The 25,609-nt window shown below is 40.2% G+C and overlaps 2 protein-coding genes across 6 annotated transcripts in view; one reads left to right on the forward strand and one right to left on the reverse strand.

The window, feature by feature from the left end:
• The window catches only part of LOC111264152 (protein DENND6A), a 40,880-nt gene extending 20,341 nt beyond the window's left edge, over positions 1–20,539 (reverse strand). For 2 of the 5 annotated variants that reach the window (XM_022839809.2, XM_022839807.2), the window contains exons 1-2: positions 20,252–20,539; positions 13,713–14,300 (exon numbers count right to left, since the gene is read on the reverse strand). In XM_022839809.2, coding sequence (XP_022695544.1) covers positions 13,713–14,300; positions 20,252–20,284 — 621 coding nt within the window. In that variant the 5' untranslated portion in view covers positions 20,285–20,539. The other 3 variants (XM_022839810.2, XM_022839808.2, XM_022839811.2) reach the window with 3 other exon arrangements.
• A 1,062-nt stretch (positions 20,540–21,601) lies between these two features.
• LOC111264132 (mitochondrial inner membrane protease subunit 1) lies at positions 21,602–24,036 on the forward strand. The gene is made up of 2 exons (XM_022839740.2): positions 21,602–22,625; positions 23,336–24,036. Exons 1-2 carry the CDS (start codon positions 22,319–22,321, stop codon positions 23,518–23,520), a joined length of 492 nt encoding a protein of 163 aa, XP_022695475.1. The 5' UTR covers positions 21,602–22,318; the 3' UTR covers positions 23,521–24,036.
• The last annotated feature ends 1,573 nt before the right edge of the window (positions 24,037–25,609 follow it).

Here is a 25,609-nt window from a genome sequence, read left to right on the forward strand (position 1 = left end):
GTCGTCTTTCTTGACATTCTGCTAGCAAATTTTACAACCGTGGGAAATCCAAAGCAACGAAGATCTTGTGGACCAATACGAAATTGACGATAATTTAAACGAAACTTCGGAACAGATTAGCGAGAATTCATTAATTTTCTACTTGCAATATTTCTATCTCTTGCTCCGAGAACAGGGCAACTAAAGACAAGCACTCACGTACGCTTGTGCTCCAAAGTTTACCTCACATTTAAACTTGTCGTCTTCTTCCCTTCAATAGTCTTCCTGCCTATAGAAACAGAACTTCATTAACGAGTGCCGTTAACCCTCCATCTAATTAATAACAATTTGCTTATGGTAAATGTTTTTGGCAAGGTAATGTAAATAAAAAGAGAAAATACGATCTGCTAATAAAACACTACACTCACACGATATGAGCTAAATACGTAAAACAGCTGTATGTATATATGTGCGTTCTATATCTTCGTGTCTGCTTTACTCAGTTGTGTTAGCTCCAACCGTCTAAAGTTTACTGCTATGAGAAGGCTGGCAGAAATTGCAGAAAAAAATCTGAACTTCGAGCCTTGTCAGTCGCAGTTGACGACCTCACAAAGCAACGAAGTTATTTCGCCTAAAAGATAATGCTGTACGGTAGAAGGATACTTGCGGATGGAAGAAATTCAAAATTAAATAATTGCCCGACGTGTAGATAAGTATATGTCTCAGGTATACGCAGCAGCAGTTAGTTCTTGATTTCACTTCCCTCCTCTGAGAGCATCTTGCGTTTTGGTAGTGATTCAGCTCGTACCGAAGTGAAACCTGGTCGTCATATATGACTGCGACCGAAATATTGGCACTGGTACTTCGGGAACTACTATATAATACGTTATAATCGGGTATGAACTACGTTATAAAAAAATGAGGGGAATGAGAAAATGTATAAGTAACAAAATACAACTACAAAACTGGCACCACCAGTTCTATGAATATATGTCGACGAACTTCTAAATGATCAGCGGCATACTACGACATATTAAAACGTCATTTCCATCTAGATGAGGGTCCAGATAATTCTAGCGTTTCTCCATATGGTTATATCCCGCAACGCAACACCTCGGCGAAACTTCGAGGCAATCGAATATCGCGCGAGTCCTTGGTTATTATTGGCAGTGCAAACAATAACATTGTCGAACTGATATAAATCCAACTCTGCGTATAATCAATCACCACGGTAAGCAATGTTAATTGACTTTGCCCTTATCCCTTAACTGAAATCTGAATTGCCTAACAGCGGTCAACACACGAGCTCCAAAGAATTTTGCTCATTGCTCATCTTTCGCTTTGCAGCCACCTAGTAATACTAATGAGAACAATACTATCATTAAAGTGGGTAGATTGACTGTTCCGACGCTGATCATTGAACTTTACTGGGCAGTACTAATTACGTTGGCACCGTATATCGACACAGAGGCGCACGGTGCGGGGTACGGTAAACGGAAAGGAATAACAGTATTGTCACGGCATTACCTTTAAGCCCCCCAACCCCTTTTTTCCTGCCCCTTCCACGAACAGCTCTCTAGTATATGACATTTCAGTCAATCTCCGCAGATGATACAACAGAGTTTCGTCGCCTGGAACCACTTAATAGAAACCAGTATTCTAAGCGATAACGACACGATACACAACGTAATACATTTATTTGGCTATTAGATTGTTACTATAGCATTGTTAAGAAACTTTAGAAAAGGTAACACGTTCTTGTTTAAACAATGGAAGACCGTTTCTTCGATATTCATCGGACACTTTTCTACTTTGGTAATCAGAGCACGTTTCGTTCCTTACCGCATAATGCGTTTTGTAAGCGTTTCTGGCCTCACGTGCCTTCATAAATAATAAGCGCGACTAAAAATGTAAATCTAGTCATGGGGATCAGTATCCTGGTCACTCCTTCGCCTATTGTTTATAACGTCAGCAGTTACAACAGTGATATTTATGTGTTCCACTCCTTTGTTTGTCGTCGACATAATGTATCGCAAATTGCGCTACTGAAACCTATTACTCAGACTAAACATTATTAATATTGTAGATTCCTATTAATTCTAATGCAATACGAAAATTCTAACTATACGAAATAAAATTCGTGACAATCGTTTCCTTCTTGCGATATTGCCCCCATCATATGCCCATGTGACATCTTATGCATACGTCAAACGGCAGCTGTTACCATCATCATGACTAACACAGTCATCACCATAATCACCAGAAATCAATATAATTAATGATCTAGCATCGTGTTTACAGATGTAGCAGTTTGCACTATAGTGGCCAGATGGATCTCACTTCGTCAATTCCCATAACCTATCGCCGCTAGTGGGCTGCCCGTAAAACTATATAATTTAGCTGTCAGTTCCGAAAACCCGGAGAAAATATTAATTACAGTCACACACGAGCGAATCTAGTCCTCCTGTCACCAGATCCCTATCTCCAGCCCATCTCGCTCCTGCAGTTTCACCGTTAAACCGTTTTATATCTGCAAACGAACGAAGGACTATGTAGGCTAGTTGCAGCCGCAAAGACAGCGCCAGCGGTGATATATTTTTCTCGCTTATCTTTCTCCGCGTAGTAACAATAAACAACAAATTTGTGCTGTCTGTAGAACCACGTGAGTGGTCGCTGCGGCCCCGCGCAGCGATACCCGCCTTCCAAGTCGTTGACGCACGGGTACCTTATAGTGAACCTGATGCTGCTAGGAGCCTTATGGTTTCGCGCTGAAGCTGTAGTTCACATTGTGTGGTAATCCGACAAAAGAGTCTCAGCAGAAACGGAGCAGCAGGTGCCGTAGCAACGGCGGCATTCATTCGACGACATTCTCTCCTAACGCGTCTGCCTCATGACAATGCTGCTCGAATATCGTGACAGGCTGGGCAACGACTGCGAACGAGCACTAACAGGGAGTCAGTCATCAGTCATATGGTAAAAACACTGACAAGCAATAAGGGGCAAGTTAGTGGACTGATCGATTATCGTCGCCTGACCGCTGGGCATAGCTGTTGATATATGACGCATACTATAAACAATAACAACGATCGACAATAACATAAATCAATCGTGAAAAAGAAATAATCGCTAATAATTTATTTGTCTAATATATCAACCCACTGCTAAAAGTAGCAGGATAGTGTGTAGAGGTAAAAATGTGAGTTTGAAGAGCAAATGGAGAGATATAAAATGATATTCCTTCTTAACAAAAAACAATAGCGGGCCGCGTCAACCCCTCTTAGCAAAGGATCTCGTACGAAAAAAATATGTTTTTTGACTCTCAAACCTTGGAATCTTCAAATTATATAACAAATCTTGTGCGATATTGGTTTTATTTAGCTATTTATTTCGCATAACGTTACTATACATCCATACTATACCTCGCTACCTATACATCGCATAATGAAATACTGAAAGAATGAAAATGTTATGACTATGATTACTTGTAGTTATCCGTGATTAATTAATATACTATGTACGAAGATCTTGTGTCAATAGAATGCTTTAAAAAATATATTCAATGAAATACAGGTTCTGGAAAAATAATAATACAGCAAAGCACCGTTGTAGAAGCACCGACCGGCTTCATTTTAGCGACCACATTCATTTAAAGAGACTGTAATACCAAAAATGCCCTCTTCGTGTCCTAGGAGGCAAACACTTTTGGATGACTAACAACTAGAGCCATTAAAACAAACGTTTATTAAGGGTACTTCTTTGCCGCTGGTGTTCTAGTTGAGATTTTCCTGACCCTTGTCAATTAGTGCGAACAATATGAAAATCCAGGCCATAGGAAAATTACTTTAGCAAGATTTGCGACATCAGCCATCCGCCAATTATATGGTTTTCCCTAACGGACAAAGTGAAGAACTTAAGCTGCCGGTGCTATCTGCTTATTATGGTAGATTTTTTAAACCTACTCGTAATTATTTATAAAAGCTATGTGTTCCAACAAAATGCAGCTTGCCGCATCACAGCAACCCACTTTTCGCACCTATAAGGACCTCTATATTTCCACCATAAATCATAATTATTGCGTGCACGAGTCAATGTCGCTTCCCTACATATAAAATCTGTAAGTGAGAGACGGACTGGGAGAAATAGAGTCTTTGTAGACGTCCTACTATCTCTCACCATGCGTGCGAGGTTTTTGCCAGGCAATGTATTGCATACACCAACTGCGTGTGGCTCCAAGCCAGCCTTCCTTTCTACATCTAGATTCCTTTCCTGCAGACTTCTTCTATTTGAAGATGCAACGACGTTTCGGCTCCTTTGTGCCTGCACGTGCAACCACGTGCAAATCAATGAATAGGAATGGTCAGGAATGATATCGACCTAAAACATTCATGACCGTTTTCACTTAGGACTGTTGTCCCCTGCAGCAGAGGGATGTCAGCAACCTTTGGTATTCAGAGAACGTTTCGCTTGGCTAAAACTGCTACAACTTCACAGCGCTCGCCCTCCACTATTGCCAACACTCCATCATTTACAAATGTTCAGTGAATCTCAGATAAGCTAGCTCACAATTCAACCATAATATTATTAATACCAGGGAAATTTTAATTCTAACGGTTTTTTGGTGGCGGTTACAAGGGCATGATGAGAGGGGCCTCTTTGCAGCGAAGAGGTTACTATTCAATACGCGATGCCGATGGAGATAACCTCGTCAAGCAGTCTCTAACAGCAGCAGCAGCAGCCTTACAAAGAAAACCTGCGAAACCGGCATTTTTTTGTGGATTTCTGTATAACAATCTTGGCATATTTAAACAATCTTACCGGCCGGTATTTCTCATGGCATTTTCCGACTTACAATATGAAGAAATATATTAATCATTCGCCTGGTACAGTGGTCGGACTCGATGTTAGATCCGCTGTTCAGATGTAATTCTAAAACGCACAATAAAGCTACATGTGCAGATATCTGTCAGAGGTTGATCATTTTTTCCTTTGACACATTTCAGTCAACCGCCAAAATAAGGGTTATTTCAACTACACGGTCGCTTTCGTTACGTTTAGCCGGGACGTTTAAGTTATGTCGATTTTTAGATATAATTAAAAAGGATCAAACTTTTGCGTTGCGTACAAAAATTGTTATCGAGTGCAAACCGAATTTAATCAGCGGTAACTGAGGATGGCCTTTTCCTCTATTGAGTTCATCAAAACCGTAAGGGTGTTCATAGAAGCAGTAGACTATTTCTTTAAGTATAAGCACAATACTCATACTGTTATATTTTGACAGCAAACGATTAACATAACAATCTATTACTTCGATTAAAGTACTATTTTGTCGTTACTAAACCTAAAGGGCAGACTGTGTAAAAAGACTGTTCGTGGCTGTGAATAATTCTGGTGAACTGTCGAAGCTTTCAAACTGCAGACAAGGCTGAGGCACTTTGGAAAATCGACTGTTTGAAGAACGACGTCTCGCACCAAACGATGGTATAGTTATATAGCGTAGCATTCTGGGACGAAAAACACAGTATTGCAACTTGTATAATGTGCTTTAAACAAGGTTATCTCCAACATCGCCACGTATGCGTTCTGGAATTTTCGAAAATTTTGCCGCCAAAAACACGGACCCTTCTCGTAAGTAAACGCACTTTACTACATTTTATACCGGCAACCTAGACTGACTAAACACACCAGTTTCATACCGACTCGTGAAAAATCTGTTATAAGGAATATCAAAACTTACCTGGGCTCCAGTCAAATAATTTTGTATTTTGTAAAAATAAATAATCTATATATATATATACCCTGAGATGCGAAATATTTAAAAAAAAACACGGGTCCTGAATTACTACGTCGCAACGCAATTTATATCATTAGCCTTACATGTAGTAATGACGTCTGCAGTGCATGCCGTGACGATCAGAGACAACCAGAATTTACGTGCAAACGGATCAGCAGAAGCCACTTTGTCGGGCACGATCTCACATTGGCATGCCCTATTAATGAATGTGCGTCGTCTTAATTCACATTCGAATTGTAGATCGGACTTTGACAGACAAATTATTCGAAAAACATCATTATTATCACGTGTTGAGAACAGTGGCAGGATTTTGTTTCTAACTGGAGAGCTACAAGGATTAAGAAGTAATTTGGTGCACCAAGACACAGTTCGGCGTGACTCCTCTTAATACGATCAGTTAGCACCGGTACGGGGAGCATTTCGCTAGATTGCGACAAACAAAAACTAAGAACTATGTTAATGATTGTAGTAATATCAAACTATGTATATTCAGTCTAATCAAGCAAATGCTACGTCACGGACAAAAACTATGCTCTAAAAACCGTGCGGTACTAAATGTACAATAAAGTTCTTTGTTCTCCCATTTTTTTCTACGAAGACCATTCCCTTTTTAACCGTATTTTTTCTCGCGCATTATTTTACTGTCTTTTATGTTATTCCATATTGTCCCTACAAAATCGGCATTCTACGGTATCTTCTTAATACACCACCAACCAAATATCATCAAACGTGGACAAACGAGCGACACCATCATCTCCCAAAAGCCGTATGTCCCATCTCAATCTGAAGAACCTCTCTCCACATTCAACTCCTGCTCATTTGCCTACTGTCACTCGACTACATGTTGTCGTTTTTGCCCCACCCATATGTCACCTTGAGTAGCAACAACTAAGTAAAACAACAAAGACGGTCGTTTCTTGTCACCTACACCGGCGTTCGACTGACTATTTGCGCGCTCAAACTCGTCGCGTTTTTTACCGATATTTGACCCATAATATTACGACCTTAGGCCTTTCTTGGCTCCTTCGCTTATTGACTTGTCCTTCGTTTATGTATCTGGTATCAACTTGTCTCCATGATATCGTAATGGCTGCCTACAAGCTCCCTTTCCTAATGTCGATTTTTCCGTACTCATTTATCACACATTATTATGCATAAACAGTTTTGGCACGAAATTGTGCTGAGCTCCTAGCGAAACGAACTACTTTGTAAGCTTCCGTCCCGCCATTTACTAGTTGCTACAGGGTTCTGACCGTACGTAAAATCAGGTAGAACTACGTTCTTACTGGCATTGTCGGCATTCGTAAAAATCGCATCCATCGTTATTACATGGCTGTTACAACCAGCATCATTGTTATCGACTGATTCGTGCGATGAGTCGGCTTCGGGCTCTTCGGATTTAGGCAGCTCAGACACTTTGGACGTTGTAGTCGGACATAGATCAACCAAGCACGTGGCTGAGGTAGTGGCGGGCTTCCGTTCATTCATCCAGACTTGTCTGTTGATTGGCATGCGACCATCTGTTATTTGGTTTTTCAATAGTTCGATGGGTCGGAGCGCGTACCGCAACACCGCTATCATTTGTGCGAGACTTACACACGCATACGTTCATATACAGAGCTGTCGATGTCACTAGTGGCGTAATGATCGCAGCCATCGGAATGGTTGCGGTGCAAACGGCAGCTAGAGCTATACCAGTATCGGCGGAAGGGCCGCACACAGATCGGGCAAGTGCAACGGTATTAGGTATTGATAACGTACTAGTACCATTGCATTTGTTGCTGGTGGCGACCTAATTTTGGTAGTCGTCGAGAAAAATATGCCAACACCATGAAGAACGTCGGATTGCTATGTATTGACATGAGACAGATCGTCGTATTCTGACGGGAGGGGGAAAGAAGTCGTCAAAACCGGTATGTCTACGGGGCAATAAGAGGCGAACTATTGTCGGCAGGTGCCGATAACAGAAGCGGCAGCAGAATCTAAGTAACAATATCAGCTTAAATTACCATGGTACTAGACGAAAAGAGACAAATGAATTATGCCATAGGTATGTCGACGATCCAAACACAATCGCGATAAGGCGTGCACGGGCGAACCTAACAACAAAAAAAAAAAGAAATGGCCAAATGCCGTTTAACGTGTCAGAGTCCAACTAGAGGAGAGCACGCAATGCCTATAGTATTACGCATTGCACGTACGATTACATTCCGACTCATGGTACAACCGGCTCGACCAGCTAATCAAGCATTTTTGTTTGTCGATGTTCGACAAGCGGCGGACCATGAAGATATGGAAAGTTATAAATGAATTTTTAGGAATGTTTTTATCTTTCTATAAAAACTTTCTTTCTAAAGTTTTAAAAATAAATCAATACAATTTAACGTTTGTGCGTCGTAAATCCAATCTTGGAGTGCTGTTCCTGGCAGTTAATACCACGAACGTGGAAGCATCATTGCTGAGCTGCCTCTTCAGGCGGACTTTAGATTGTTGTATAACTTTACGTCGACGGTTATCCTGTTTCAATGTTAGCTCATTGCTAAAATACAAAACATTAAATGCACACAGCCAAAGACCGTTGCCCTGAGAGCTTAAAGCTCACCTCTTGGCTTGGCTTTACTAGGCTTCGTCTGCCATCGTGAACGGCGCTCGTCTGTCGACAAAGTCCATCCGCATCAAGACTTCGCAACCGCAAAAGACACGGACAAAACGAAATACCTTCGTATGAAGGCGATGATATTTACTTTGCGAGTTCTTTTCAGTCTTATTTGTCAACATGAGAAAATAACGTGCAACGGAAAACGCATTTCTAACGATAAAAAAAACTTTTGCAGGTGATGCGGAAGAATTAATATCACTATTATTGAAACCGATCCTTGCGAGGTAGGGAGGCGCTGTGCAGGTCTCCAAATTTAGCTAAACCGGTAGCAATTTACTAGTACACAACATAACTGCAACTGTGGACGTCTGTTAACCATGCGATATAGCACTTATTAGTGGAAATCTTGAGCAGTATGAATCAAATATCAGCGTTACCTAAATATAGGTTGTTCGTTTGAGTTAAGTGTGAATAATTCAGATATCATTGAATTATGGATGAAAGAGCAAGTTGTCCTTTACAGTTTTTCTTTACCATTGCCAAACACGAAGCTCACGGTCTGCTCGTTCCGTATTGACTAATGGTCACTCGGAATTCGTTCTTTTACTGTTTTGATAGCCCACGTCATCTGGATAAGATTTTTTTGGTGCCGTTCTTGTGTTAAGTTTAATTTTCGTAAAATTACTGAGATAGTTGGCGACATTGCCGTCATGAACAGCCTGTTACGACTGCGAGGGTCGATTTACAGATCATAGCTATCATTGTCATCGGCAGCAACCGGCGCCTCGAGTCGTTTGAGTCAGGGCATGATGTGAACGATTGTCGTCTGGTGAACTGGTGGCCGAGCACGTTATGCCGAATACAAGACACGGTAGTTTCTTCCACTGGAAGCTGCTGAGCTTTGCCAACCTTATTAGTGCTAAAGCATCGGCAATAACGCTCTGTTCGGTTATCCCGAAGGCCCTTCAAGCTTGAATGAACTAAAAATATTAGCTATAAGGACCGTTCACTGCGACAGCAGCGGCAATGCACAAAGTTATCTATTTTAACAATGAATTAAAATATTATTCACCGTCTGCCGGCCATCACGCCTAAATGTTCATGTGTGGCTATTCTTTAAGCCCTTTATTTAATTCAGTCATTCAACATAGCTGCACAAAGACCGTCCGGTAACGCTGCTTAAGGATCGCGATGGCCCCATCAGAGAGAGGCGCTAGAGAAAACCAACTCGTGCACGGCAATCATTCTGAATAATGTAGTTCGTCAATTTAGTGATCAGACAAAGACAAGGCCGGAGCCCTAGTTCTAGTCCTAATTCTAGTATTGGCAGCGTAAGCAGCATCGCTTTTTATGGATCAATGCTCCTGTCGGGGAGAGGTTTGTGCATCACTAGTATGAGCCCGCTTTTTTGGACATTGATCACAGTGAACGTGTTGAGTTTGCCGGGAAGATCAACATGATTTAGGTCATATTTAAAGGGTAACGTAGCAATACTTGGCCATCGGCCCTGCAACATCAACCGAGAAATGACTGAGCGAGGGGCTGGAAATGCTTGTGCAATTACGCAGTAATGAATAGTATGTTATGACTACCCCGCATTCGGAAAGCGCAAATGAAACTGCGCGGTTACTCTCAGAGTTACAGGCAGGAATTATCATTGAGACATCAATCGACTGACAGAGCAGAGACAATTTAACCCGAACAAGAGGATCTCGAAAGCGATTCAGCCTCGAACTGCAGTCGTGTATGATGCCAGTGCTTTTTCCAGTAAGTGGAAAATCTATGATATGATGTCGTATAACCAAAATTTCTTAGGTAGACATTGAGGGGGATTTCGTGAGGGCTAGCTTACCCGATCCACGATAGCCAATGGGCTAGTGGCTGTTCGCGCGCGGCGGCACCGGTTCTTGAGGAAGGAAAAAACCATCATCTGGCTTGCTCCAATACCCGCTAAGTTCTGAGCTCCAACGATTCCGTAGGTTTACTTGGTTTTTTGGCGTCACTCTGCAGCGGACCGAAGACAAGGGGTCCAACGAAATGCGCAGATGGCGCGTATTGGCAATAGACGTCGTCTGTTGGGATTGCTAGTGCGCAGAGCGGCTGCAATGGAAGGCCGAATGACGCTGCGCGGAAGAAGATGCTGCTACGGAAGTTCCCTGTCTGAACCATCGCTAATCTTCATTATGAGTCAAGGACCCTTATAAAGGGCCTACATGGTTTGGGCTAAGTGAAACATCAATGTTAGTTATGAATTAGACTTGCAGCCCAATCTGGAGAATTTACAATAAGCTATTTTGACGAAAATATACAGATGTTGTATGCGTTAGGAATATATAACAGCGTATACGTGTTGAGCCCCACCAGCGGACACTACTTACAACGTTTTTAGACCGTCTATGTATACTGGACAAGTATCCTTGATACTGTAACCATAGAGACATAACAATAATGAATAGGAGCATTTTCCTACGTAAGCCATCAAGTTGCACTGCATGGTATGCACGTTTCATTTTATATATTGTCGCAAGCTCTGTAAGAATTGCTTACAGTTTGTCACCCTTGGTCTTTGGGAAGTACGTAACTCTAGAGTGAATGAAAAGATTAACTGGAAGATTGGTAACCCTACAGACCTAATCTCAAATTAGTTGCTAAGTTAGTACGCTTTAGCGAACCACAGAATGTTCAAAAAGTATGCAGTCCTATGAGAGACTAGGGAATGCTGATTGAATGGTTCAGAAATAATCTATTATTACAATTTACCTTCACTCGTTGCTTTGTAAAATATTCAGGTCCATGTACTGAATAAGTTTGACGTTTTCTAAAACGAAAGTTCCAGAATTGGTGTTCTCTCTCCTTTATTGTAAAAAAATTTCACCATTTGAACGTGTATTCATAAAACAAATAAAGAAAATATATTGCAAACACAACTACCTGTTAAACTGTCAAACGTTACACTTATAGCGGCGCTGTTTAAATTTCTTTTGGTCAATATCTGGTATTTGATGAAATGTTCGAGTTTGAATGTGTTTTTACCTGCTATATTGCAACAGTACTGACCAATGAATATTCTTATGTTGAATAACTGGAGTGTCATAAATCGTTTTTTCGCACGATGCATTATACATGTGCTAGTCTAATATAGATCTATACATTTCCAGTATTCATTAACGTTCAGCAAGCTGCGCTGTAGACACCGTGTTTCCACAATGGCGCTATACACTCTTTCACAAGCCGAACTCGTTACAATTACAAATAGTATCATTGTTTTATTCCATTCTATCAACATATCCAGGTTCGGCGAGTTCGTTAAAGCTTAGTGTTAAACGTCACGGTCAGTCGTCGAGACATGCAGGGCTTCGCTTTATTGCCACGATTACTTCATATGTTTCTCACGTAATCAGTTGAATGGGGTGCCTCCTCCCGAACTGACGTCTAAAAATGCGACCCATACATTTGTTCCGTTAGTCTCGTGTATAATGACGATAATTTAATAAAAAGTCGAGTAGCTACGGAATATGGCCCAGCTGATTAAAACAGTTTAGGCTCTTTACTATCGGCGCAGTTGTACGTCAGAAAGCCTAAGTGGACAAAACATTATATAAACTCCCGGCTATAAAAAAGATAGGGCAAATCGTATGTTATACGGAACCAGACATCTCCGAGGGGCGTTAATAACTTCTAGAACTATGTTTTGTCTTCCGTACTAAACGTAGACTGCTGAAATATGCACAACGTTTCAAATCAATCCAGCAGAGTGTTTCTATTCCACCGGGTCTAAAATACACATAGGTGATAAATTTGTTTTTATTATATACTTATTATTTGCTTACAGTGTGGTGCGTAACTGGGGTTACGACAGCGAACCGTGTCGTGATAGACTAACCAACATATCTGCTCTTTGTCCACATCTTACTCTAAGGCCAATTATGGAACGTTGACAATTGATGGCACCAACTATGCAACCCATCAGATCAACCTTGGAGTATCCTCGATTGTGATATCTCTTGATGTTTCTTTAATTTCTATCGTTGCTTGTCATTCTTTAGATACAAGAAAGAGCCCTTACGGAAATAGCGACCAACCATCGAACCTTTGGCTTGCGGCGTTCAAGCGACCCCGACCGTTCTAAGCAACCAATAACACATCGAACAATGTCAGATACTCCAGGCGTTTCTAGTCAGACAGGGAAACGCGAATATTTGCTGAGAAGAATGGAAGCTTCGAATGCTGACTTGAAGCCCTGAGAGTTGTTGTTGTTGAATCGGGTTTTGCCTATACGAAACCGAACGCGCACTCTTCCCTGTGCTCTAATCAGAAACTATAATCGTTCAACATAGCTTTGTCCGAGTAGCGAATCGCAAAAACAACTCAAACATGCTATTTAAGCTTTTGTTTCTGTAATCCGACAAGCTTAATTCGTTTCAACTGACAGCTTATCGTTATATGGCAGAGTGTCCAAATCGTTACATGCTGACAGAGCATTACGATAGATATTTCACTAGTTTCGAAGTACGTCTTGTACCGAACGTACAGGTAATGTTATAGTCGAGTTTTGGCTATGGTGCAAACAACTATTATAAAATTATAACCAAACGAATACGACGATAAACATTTGAGTTTATGCGCATTCGTAGGCATTTGGTTTACGTCAGCATATGGGAATTATTTGCGTCACCATTTGGGCCTGATCTTGTAGCGCTCCTCATCGTAATGAGATACTCCTTTAGACGTTGCCTTGAGAGATTACCGCAGAAATTATGGCTGGCTTGCTACTGTCGCAGTAGCGTTACCAGATAGGCGCAATAAAGGGTCTTCCATTGATTACCACCCTCATTACTGTCAGCTTCTGGTAGAACGTCAACACAAAGCAACGAAAAGACCAAAAATCACTTTCATTGTTTACAGCGCCGGAGAAATTTTTGAAGTGTGATAAATTTGCAAACTGTTTCCCTTCATCGACTTTTAGCTATAAAACGTCTGTTTCGATAAGCGGTCATAACTGGACAAGCTGGTAAGAACTCAAATATTATACGAATCAACAAATAATAAGTCTCTTCAGATATCACGTAGAGCATACTGTTTTCTATAATAAACTCACGCAAACGGACATCTAATACGTCATTACGAAGGCTGCTTACCCTAATGACTAAGAAAATAAGCTCTGTGTAGTCTTCACGAACTCCATGTTCATCTGTTTGCTGTACCGTGAATTCAAGACACACACTTAACTTTCTACTCTAATCACCGTCAACATGAGTACACAGAAAAAGAAAAAAACAGCGAAAAATTTCATCATATGCAAGCTACCATTACAATAGATAGACACGCACACAACTAACTTACTTGTCGAAAGTAGGCGAATCCGTACAGGTACTCAATATCTATTTGTAATGCTGGTGGCACCATGTCATTGAAGTGCATCTGATCTTCAGTGAGCCTCCTCGATCTGTTTACGTCTTCGCGTCGTATCCGAAAGTGAAACTGCGTATCACCCATACATGCTGAATTGCTATCGGGAAACGCCAGATAGCAGATATTGAGCTTCTCCTGCTCGCTAAGTGTCGCACAGGGTGGGTACACGCTCTCGATAGCCTGGCCCAGCTCGAGATCGAACGTCACCACGGCAATGCAATGAAGCCACTGTGAATACCGTTCCCACTGTTGGTCCGATGAACTCAGCGTGCACCCGCTCAATGTGGGTGACATCATTGGCAGGGGATACTGTCCTTGCAAATAGGACTCAAAGGATGCCAGAGGGGCGGCAACTGGGTCGAGCGGCTTGTTCTCCGATAAGTTCGCCTCACGGATGTCGTCGAGCGCGAGCTCATTCGGCCGCCGCGGGACATAGCGCATCTCATGAAGCTCCATCGGGGATGGTCCCGGAGCCGCACCCCTCGGCTCGCAGCAGCACCCACAGCCCGACAACAGCGCCTGGATAAGAAAATGAAACCAGGAAGATAAAAAACAAAGAAAGAGAACAACGCATAGATTAACTAATGAATTTGATGTAGCTTAGCAATGTTTGAAGCACTATTTTTCTTATCGGATACATAAATACGTAGATCCGTGCATTAATTGACAAGGTTGTTAATAAAGAGATTCAAATAGTAAAACGATGAACTGTTGCTACGAGTTCTAGCATGTAATATTGTTGTGGACATTAAGGTTGACGTGGTATTACTCAATAGCGAATTAAACGGGTTTCAGGATCATATCATTCGAAAAGGTCCACTAAGACGCATTCACAAACGCAGGAATTTAGTGCGATGGTAGCTGACGAAAAATAATAGGATTCCAATTATTTTGCAACGCTTCGCAGCGCTAGGCCACGCTGTAGTATGTACGCATAATATACCTTAGTTTTTTTTTATTACGAGTTTATTAAAGTTACCGGGAATGACAAAGACTATGGAGCTGTTGCATTTGATAGACCGGAGAGCCAGTCATACAAACCATTATTATCTACATGAGTAATTCATCTTAACATCTAAATTCAGTTCTGAATCGGCCAACAGCCCGTCTAAAATGAAAGATCCTGAAAGGCTTCGGTGGCACGCTGGAATAATCGGCCATAGGAAAAGCCCATCCTACGCACTATGCGGTATCCTTTTCATCAAATTAATTTACAGCCGAGTGCCGCTGAAAGCGACTGGAGTTGAATCTTGGAGAATTCGACATGAATATTCAAAGCGACTTGTATGACCCTTAGCTAGTAAACGCGGACAGTCTTGTTGAACTATTCATGTAGGCACATATTTTTAAAAACAACTCAGTGATGCTAGTCCAAGTGTACCCTAGTGCACTCACTGCTTGATCAATATTAGTGGTTCCAATGATAGGTTAGGGGTTTCCAGTAGCGGCTTTAAACGCAACTGGCACCGTCGATTGATGTTGACAATCTCACAGTAAGAAGCGAATTTATCCAAGCGCTTCACGTGAGTATGCTAATGCAAGCTCACCTTCGATTGATATAATACCACGCATTATCTTATGCCAAGTTTGTGAAAGAATCTGCCAAAAATTACAAGACCGAGAATCCGCATACACACGTCTATCGTGCTTTTGAGCTTATGAAACGACTTTGTCTTACTGATTTTCATTTATTTATAACACGCTCTTGACATAGGGCGTCTTTTCATGAGGACCTTTTTACTTCGCCATCATGTAATTTTTTCCCCAAGCTCTTCGTCAGTAATACGTGTCGCTTATGTGTGCTCTGAGTTCAAAAAAACCCGTTTTTACTTTCTAAAATAGTCACATTTATTATAAGCAGACAGGATCAGATCAAGTACATATGCGTGCCATATATATATATTCCCATTTCGAAGAGTGCGTAACTACTTATTGCAAGAAGATGCAAGATCGAATGCTCTGATGTCTTTCAAAGTCTCGTCATTTTTTCACTATAATTATCGTAGTTCTTCAACGTTAAAGTAATGCCATTACACGACATAGCAAGATGCCAATCTATTCTAATTGGTCCAAAAAATATAGTTGCCGTTGGTCGACCACAAACGAATGCTATTGATACTAGTGGTTCATGCAACAGTGGCGCTAGTAATCGGCTCCGACGAAATGGTGTCAACAGCCCAAACCAGTCGAATTTACTACCCCTTTTACTTCCGGGCGAACGCATGTCAACAAATGTTCGTTTTGCTGAAATGTTCTTTTTTTTTTTTATAACAGAATTATATAAATACAGCCAATGTTGCGGTGTTACGGATCCTACGAAAGGCAAGTTTCCCTACGTGAACGTAAATATTGAGTAGCATTTGACTTTATGTTGATAAGGAACCGGAACTGGTTGATATATAAGCCCTGAATATTGCCGAAATCGGAAATCAGTAGACCTGCACGCGCAAAAAAGTTTTTGAAATTCAAACTAGCTTAATTTCTTAAAAGAACAATCCTGCTACTGGGAACGACGCTCTTGCTTTAAAGGTTGATTATGTAAACGTGGCTGCAATTTGTACATAGTGAAATATATGCAGTTTAGAATATTACCAATACATATACTATTATTTTTATTGACATCACATTCTTTAATTCACCTTGTATATGTAATCATCAGTATGATTAATCTTGAGCTAACCATGTACGCGCACCATTTCAAATAGCGATTTACTAGTTGAAATTGGCTGTACCTAAATACATCCATGAAAAACGATTTGCGACCAGAGACGACCGGTCTATAGCTAAGGCCCCAATCATGAAAGTGACTGATTAATATTACAAACAATTGGTGGTAATAAACAGAAGAAAAGTGATAGGTACCAGATGTACCTATAGAACATTGAAAAATTTTTGTTCGTAATCTACAGACAGTCAAGTGTTCCCAGTGTCCTGAACTTCTACTGACTTACCAATTGTTTTTTGTAAAAACTCTAATTAAAAACTCTGCATTTTTTTTATTCGTTTCTCCATCTCAATCTCCTCGTTTCCTGGCTTGTAACACGCAGACATATACAGCAGCTATTTTAACTGTGAAAGTCTGCGCCTTAAGGCTATACGCTGATAATAAATATTTTCAAATATTAGGCAAGTATTTTTGGTGCAAAAACACCAGTTACGTATAGTTCCTTTGAGCAGTCCAAAGAACCTTGCGTTGATCGAAACAGGATAGGGATTAAGTCTACTCAATTACCCGCTCACATGACCGCTAGTGGTTCAACACCACTGTAACCCTAGCAGTGGGTTTAACGTGACGGGAGTGTGATTAAGTCATTAATTTCGGCGTGACCTCATTCAGATTTTATTTAGAATTTAATGTACTGCAGAACAGTTTTACATTAAAAATAGAGAAGAAATATGGATAGACAACGATAAACCCTTTGGCTATGTTCCTTTGAGAAAATATACAGTACAAAGGCAAGTAGTTACCTAAACAAGACTCAAAAGGTGATGAAAACCTAAGCGCTAGTTTGTACAATGCAATTTTCGAAGATTTAAGACTTCTCGAGAATCACATCAGTTTTAAAGTGTTAAAATTACTTCCTTTGAATCTGGCTAGGGAACTTTACTTAAAAGTACAACCCTGCCGAAAAGAGAACAGAAATTACAAGCTGTTTTTAAGACCTCCATGAAAATGAGTATCTCACAAGAAAAACGGGTCTTGACAAATAATACACAAGTATTTCACAAGAAAAGCGGGTCTGGACAAATACTACCATACGTCAGAGGTTTCCCCGCTTACCCATTTTTTGGAAAGCTGTATATTTTAAGTTTGAAAGAGACTGGGCAATAATTACTTGCGAGAAAGGAGAAACAGAAGCTTAGAAATATTCAATAATTTGTTAGGTGACGATAGTGGGCGAAATCCTACATCAAGGCCAGTAGACCTCTAGTGTGCGCAAAGCCGTAAGAATTGATATCTGCGCAGGTATCGACCTGCAAAACGCTTACCTTTATTATCTGCCCCCCTACAGTTCATACTATATTATAATACTATACAAGAAAGTAGTTTCCACTCGACAAACATATCGTTAGATCAGGCTGTCTTCATTGGGTAGATCGCAGCAAGAGCAAGGACTTGGTAACAGCTTCCAAATGTCCGTTTACAGATTATGCGTTATCGGTGAGATACTCTTCATGTTGACTGGCATATTGGATACCTTTAATTGTATATGCTTTAACTTTGCTGGGAGGTCGGTTTGGTGCCAGTATCATCACTCCAGTGGACCGCCTCGGTGGCGGTGGCGGCAGCTCAGGACACTTGCCAAGAAAGAGCTGTATCACGTATTCGTCTCGAAGGCAACAGCTTGAAAGTGTCTTTCTGCTTCTTTTTTCCCGCCCTAAAAATTTCTCTTAAAAAGTACTATTTCAAGGTTGTCGTCATAAACTGTCGTTCTATTTTTCCATCACTATTAGCCGCTCCCAGCCACCGCCGGCAGCCGCCCCTTACAGGCAAGGAGACCCAGAAAGAACCACAATATTGTCAGCCAGCAACAGATGCGCCAATACAGAAGGACATATGGATGCAGAGCCATTGTGAAGGTGACTGACAGAAAGAGCGAATGAACAGCCGGGCAAAATGCATAGCAACTGTAACCGAGGGTTTGTTCGTAGAGGTTAACACAAGGCTATGAACAGGCTTAACTGCGTTGCTAACTGCTATCGCAGCAAGAAGATAGGACCTAAGATCTATTACCATTATCTCCTATAATAATTAAGGAAAATATAGATAATGACTAACTGGGCTACAATTATGAAAACAATTGAAATAAGAACTAAACACTAACAAACAGGTTGGAGATGCAAAATATACGTACACTAGCAATAGACAAACCAGAGACGATGGATAACTAACTAACGGTAACTACTACAAAAAACTAAGATCGGCAATGGCTCGTTTATAAAAAATGCCCTTTTGTTCAACAGAAATTAGCTACGTAAATATTTGGCTTACTGTTTGGGTGGAGAAACGATGGGCATGCTTATATACAGAGGCAGAGAAAGAGGGTAACAAACTGCACTTCCTGTACGCCTTACTATTAGTAAGAATTAACAACTATAATACTACAAAGAAATGTGCTGTAGTACTAAACTGTGCCTATAAACTCGAGCACGGAAGAACAGGCGTCGGTCTTCCGACTAACTATTTTGTTAGTAATATTTGTCTCTCGGCAACAACAATTTTACAGCAGCATACGCGTATGATGGTGGCGCAAACGACTGTTGTCATACTGGCGCAAGGGAGATCAGCAAAGCATATCGTAGCATCCTGAAATCGCGTCGTCGAATTTCAGTGTAGGCGATAAGCCAAAAACACTAGTTTGAACTGAATAACAAGCTTATTTATACAAAGAAAAGATAAAACTATTAAAGCAATTTTCTTCAACCGAATGAATAAACCGATAAAGCATAGCTCAAATAAAATACCCTCGGTAATAATATGCAGTAGGGAAACGAACTTGGGCAAAAGAGAAACTAAGCGCGGCATCACACGCTGCTCGCCATGACAGAGTTAAAGGTATTTTCAATGTTGACACGTTATCATGTCCATGTATAAATACTTGTAAAAGAGCTCAAAGACAGGAAAACGGTGCGTGTCTTTGTCGTGAAATTGTATACACCACATACTATATAGGGCATGATTACTCATTTATGTTCGCCACATACAACAGGTGTAAAAAGATAGCTTCTCTACAATTTATCAGTAAATATGTAAGAACTAACAATGACAACGGCCACGAATGCAAACCAACCTTCTTGCCAAAATCCGTAAAAGCGGGCATCAAGTATCCAGGGCCTTACCGGCAAAATACTTCGCACTGTCTAACAATGTGGACACAAACATCGATAAATAAGGTATCCTCTCAGAACAGTGAGCAACAGCGTCAACTAACGTAACATAAGTAGCAATAGACCTCAAACACTGTGATTATAACAGCTGCACATTTTCACACTTATTATTTATGATAGATATCTAATATCACACACGGGAAGATGGTCACTGAGGATTCTATCCCAATATTTGTTGTCTTAACATATTCTCGTGGTCACAATGGTAGCCGACTGAAAACGTCATTTTGATTTTGGAAATTATCCTGCTTTGCTTTTTGTTGGCTTTCTTTTTCTGGGAATTTGGGCGATTGGTCTTAGATGACGGCAATCTTGATTGTAAATTTTTGTACACTTCGTTCATTACAATAGGCTATTCACGATCACAACCTCCGTAAGTCGATCATCGCGTGCTTACTTTTTGTCCTTCTCTCTTTACAACGCATAGACAGACGCCAAAAAAAACCAAAACAAAACACAAATTTTGAATTTAAATATACTGATGGGATTCTCCACAGACTACGCGTCGTCTACTGCGAGACATCGAACCTCTTGAGACGAAAGCCGTGAAAACACTATAAATCAAGTTATATTTTACTTACACAATTCGGACAATGCAACGGTGGCGCTGGCATCACCTGGCCCTCAGTCTACTGCTATGGAGGAATCGGAGGAGAGTAGTGTGGCAAACATTTCGAATTTCATCGCGAGGATATCTGCTAAGCGAAAAATTTGCATCTTATTTTTTTATTATAAAGGCGTGCATTTTGCAGCGTCGGCGCGAACCATCGCGTTTTAGGGTCTTCACTAATAGGCTAAAAATCTAGGCAAAGAATCGAAAAGCTTCAGTTAAAAATTTTATCCCGACAGGTTTTTGTCGTACCGGAAAGGGGTTGCGCTCTCTTTCTGGCGGATAAATTTACGTGCAATAGCTAGTCAAATCCGGGCAGACGGTTACCAGCGTCCTTATTCGAAACAATGCTAAGGCAAACGGGAAAGGGAACGTTATTATGTTGTGACCGCCAGCAATTAGAGAAAACAAACTGCCGCTACCATGTAAAACATTCTGTAGAACTAACTTCACATCGATTTTATCTAATAGATATGTTTTGGTAAAAGCTAAATATGTATTTTGCACAGCTGGAACACTGAACTGCAGAGCTTGCAGATATGCGAACTGATCGTATTTGTAAGTTACTGATTGTGAAACGATATGCGAACCAGCTATACATATAGAGGCGATCATAAGTCGAGCAGCTTATTTCTAGGGTCGCGTAGACATTTGGCAAGATATAGAGGCATCGATTAACAGTGATTACAATACAAAATAGAGACTATTACATATTAACGTGAATGTAGCAGATTTTTGAAAACTTTAAACTACACTTTTCTTTGCAGTCTCAAAAGGTATAAAAAACATACTATGCTCGATAACATTGGGTGATATATTAATGTCGTTCAATATAATGTTCGCTTTGAAGGCTTTATTTGGAGTTGCTGTAACGGGTTGCTTGGCTTTCTGGGTACAATTACAAACCTATAGACCAAGCAGCCTTGGGAGAAGTAAGGTCGCAGTACGACTTCCTCCTTTTTTTAAAGAATTTGTTCTTTATGAGCTCTATAAAACCTTTCTTTTTATAAGGGGATTTAGTTAGTACTTCTATGTAATTATCAGACGCCACGAGAACCAGCCTACAGTGCATTTGGTGTGGGAATTTAATGCATCGCACATTTTGTTGCTGTGTGTACCTGTTATAAAATGTAGATCTACAATTCCTAGAAATCGTGACGTCTATTGCTACTACTAATACTAGCTGACTATTTTATACCTCGTCTAGCACTACTGCGGCCACCCAACGATTAACCTCAGAATAGTTTAAAAAGCAAGACATATGTTATTGTTTAAGCAACACTGCAGTAATGAAAAAATGCCCCTCTTGTTTTTCATTTTATTGCGTGGTTTATGTAGTATAACATACTTTCGTCGTTTGAGGAGATACCAATTTTTCACTACTAGTTGTCTTAAACATTTTTTATTTTCTATATAGAGCAGTATATATGTGCCTAAACCTAATCGTATCTACACTATCAATACATCGCTATACGCTATCAATAGAAACAATACATATCCATATATATATTTATTTTTTTACCATAACATAAAGGCAGTACATCTATATGCTATGTTCGATGTTTGCATCGATATACCAAACCCATAGTTATCGTGTAGTCAGCCGCACAAAGAGTAGACTCTTTTCCTTCTACTGGCAGTATAAACAAAACACTGAGCAGACATTCTTTGTTTAGACAGTCAACTAGCATTTCCGCCGTTTAAGAGAAGGAAGGATCGAACAAGTGGAACGTAAGCTTATAGAACGATTTATACACCGTTGCCTTCTGGAATTATAAGCAGGGTGGCAGCGTCGTTCTTGATCTTCAGCTTCAGTAAGTGATCCTACTCGAACGTCTCGATGTTCAGAGGCTAAGTAGAAACTTTTTTATAGCTTTGCTTACGAGTTGTGACAGAGTGAGAAAATGACATTTAGTGCTTCGAAAAACAAAACAATATTTTAGTAAAATTAAGGACTGTATATCAATTTTACCTGTACATACCTATGACCAATAGTACTGAAGATTAAACACGACCTTCCTATCGAAAGGGTAAAGTCATGGTGCCAAAAAGTGATCTAAGGGACAACGCCACAGGCACTCTTTCAATTGTTAAGCGAGTGATGCGCGGTGTGACACGAACGTCGATACGTGTCATCGAGGGGATAGCTATTGCCTACTGTGTATGTCGGTACGTCGTGCAACCTATATCCTGCACAGGTCCATCGATGGAGCCAACAATACAGAGTGGAGATATGATCGTCGTGGAAAGAATCACAGCTCATACACGTAATTTTCAGAGGGGCGACATCGTCGTGTGTCGGAGTCCAACTGACCCAGATTCGCTTCTATGCAAACGTGTTGTAGGTAAGGTTCAGAGAAGTGCTGCGCAGTAAAAAAATACTAGATCACTGTACATGCATTAATTCTAAATTGGACGAAATTCATCAGTTTTATTAAGGATTCGGGAACTGTTAACAACTTATCAAGTGATCACATGAAATGTGATTTTAAACAAACCGCATAATGTTTTTAGAAGGAGGGGAAACTAACCTCCTTTTAAGGGGAAATAATTGGAAATTTTTTTAGACTTAAATCCGTGGAAAACAGTCTATATGGTGTCAAATTCAACAACCTTCAGTGTAGGATGACTGGGCTATGATGACCCTTACAAACAGTAAAGCTAATTAATAATACGGCCTAGTCTTCAATGTTAACCATTCACTGCAACATGGATTATCAAACAACTCCAATAAAATAAACATCGGCGATTAACTCATGTCAAATATGGATTATATGTACACCAAACTATAGAGATATGAGGGGAATTGTTTTTTTATAATACTAACATATAGGAGCATTGCGACTAGGTTTTGTTGGGGTGAACAGGTTTTGCGCTGTCAAATTTATACTGTAGACATTTTTCTTTTATGCACTACCTCCACAGCTCAGTGGATTGTATCATCTCTCTGAGTAACTTAGAATCAATGTGGTTGTTTTACACAGCCTTATGGGGTTGCGGTCAGCACGATGGTGTTATATTCACAAAGTATAAATAATTAATAAATTTCATTTAGGTCTTCCTGGAGATATTCTGGATAATCCTGAGACCGGCTCTCAAATTGTACCCAAAGGCAACGTTTGGTTGCTAGGTGACAACTATACGAATTCAACCGATTCGCGACATTTCGGATTCGTTCCCATAGGTCTTCTAATAGGTCGAGCGTTTTTCAAGCTCAACAAACTTCAGACACTGAGTTGAACCCATAATATTTACTAAAATATATATATATATATAGCCGTAGGCTTAGTCAAATATGAATCCATGACAGGCCAGTTAGCAAACGGTAAGACAGTAGCACTGGAGAAATGCGATAGTTTAAGTCGTGCCCTAACCAAGTCCTTTCTAGATTCGATTCTCCAAGCCTATGTCTAATAACTTCAGAAGCCTCTAAAAACAAACATTATAATTCAAAACGAATAATTCTAAACATGACCGGTAAACTGAAGATGTGATAGTGTAACCTTCGTTAAAATTATGTAGAAATATAGTTTTGATAGATACAAACAAACCCTGAAAAATTGTTAGAACAAATTAGCTCTATTAAAAGCAACAAAATTATTAAGGAATATTTCACATTGATGTCCATCATTAAAGAGCTTTTGGCTGGGGCTCAACTTAAACTGAAGTATTATGTATACGTGTGTACCAAACAGGATTGTTACAGAAGGTGCAAAAGGTGGAAAATAAAGCGTAAGGACCTTGTTTAACCAATAATTTTTATGGATTGTGTTATTGAACCATTTTCATGTAATGTCGCTATCCTTCACAACAGTGTATGTATACAACATGTCTCCACCTACCACTAACTGACCACATAGTCATACACTGTTGTTATAGATTATACACCCGTACAAGTCGTTCTAATATTATTCATAGATCACTAAATAACGAATCCACTAAAACGACATAAGCAATTTATACAGCTTCTTGCATGTAAACCTTTTGCAGACTATGCCTATAGCAAATTCATATCAGCGCGCTGCTTGTTTCAAATTTTACAAAGCGCTCTACTTCAGATAATGTATATTTAACCAATCAGTGACTTATCAATAATAGTATATGCATTAAGAAAGGCTGAGGAATAGAATGTGAAGAGCATTTTTAAAATTTTCATAGACCAAATTTGGTCGGCACGGTCCTTGCGACGTTGGCTATACCCCATTTGGTGTTTTTAAAGATCGGAGTAAACGAGTCGATAGTGGCATCTGCAGGACTTTGGCTTTCTGTTCCCATCTCATCTGTAAGCTGTAACTAAAACCCGATGCCCGAGCTCGTGTTATGGTTCTCGTCCTGCCATCTGATAAGCAAATCGCGTAAGATCCACTTGCGCGACTAGACGCATCACCTGCAAAAATAAGCGAAGGGGAAAATTATAACAGTTAAGTTACTGTTAAAGGATAATGGTTTATGGAACGATATGATGTAAGCTTAAATTGCAAGTTTGTGCCTTCAGTATCTACTGCCCGTTTTTGTCGTTCAGACTATTAATACTAGGTAGGTAAGGATCGAGTGATCTCGATCGATTAATACAGAAATCATTGTAGAATTGCAATCACTGTAATAATTAGCGCGCGTTAATGAAAAATGTACAAATTATTATGCACAGACAAAGACAGCTTTTCGAGCATAATCCATTGTTTATATTATTAATAAGTTGTCTGGGAGTTAGATTAATTTGGATGAATTAACAACTTGACGAAAATGCCCGGTGATAACAAACCAAGACATAGTAGGCTTGTGTCCTGCGCGCACCGTTTTCCATTATTTTTTTTTCTAACGCCATGCACGGAATTATGTCGAAAAATCGTATAAACAAAGAACTTCTAGGATAGACAAACATAAAGGTCAGTAAACCTTTCCCGGGAATGAGATCCATCGGAGACATCGACAGCGTACTGAAAATGATGCGGAGTTGGGGCACCACTTTCTTCTAAACAAGACAACAAATTGGCACGAATCTACTGTACCGGATGCGCGCGACGTTGAGGTTCGTTTAAATGTTCAAGTTCCTATACACGTGATGGAAGCGCCAGGGCGGCCGAAAACATGATGCACAAATGTATGACTTTCTGAAAATAGTCGAGGTCAAAGTATGCCATTTACAACAATATCATTCCCTTATGTGCTTATCCAATAAAATCGTATTTTCAAGCGAACTTTTTTCAAAAAAAGCTTGTCAAAACAATATTGGAATCAGGTCGTATATTTTTTTCTATTTTACTCAGTCCCCTGTAACGTGCATCAAACGTAACACGCGCAACAAAACATCTTATAACCTCTTCGTAAA

This window comes from Varroa jacobsoni, unplaced genomic scaffold, assembly GCF_002532875.2.
Source record: "Varroa jacobsoni isolate VJ856 unplaced genomic scaffold, vjacob_1.0 scaffold_823, whole genome shotgun sequence".
Classification (NCBI taxonomy): Eukaryota; Metazoa; Arthropoda; class Arachnida; order Mesostigmata; family Varroidae; genus Varroa; species Varroa jacobsoni.

Excerpts from the sequence above, each read along its gene's own strand:
- LOC111264132 (XM_022839740.2), top strand. The coding sequence starts at position 22,319 with ATGGTGCCAAAAAGTGATCTAAGGGACAACGCCACAGGCACTCTTTCA. Across the intron at positions 22,626-23,335 it reads TCTATGCAAACGTGTTGTAG|GTCTTCCTGGAGATATTCTG; the intron begins GTAAGGTTCAGA and ends AATTTCATTTAG.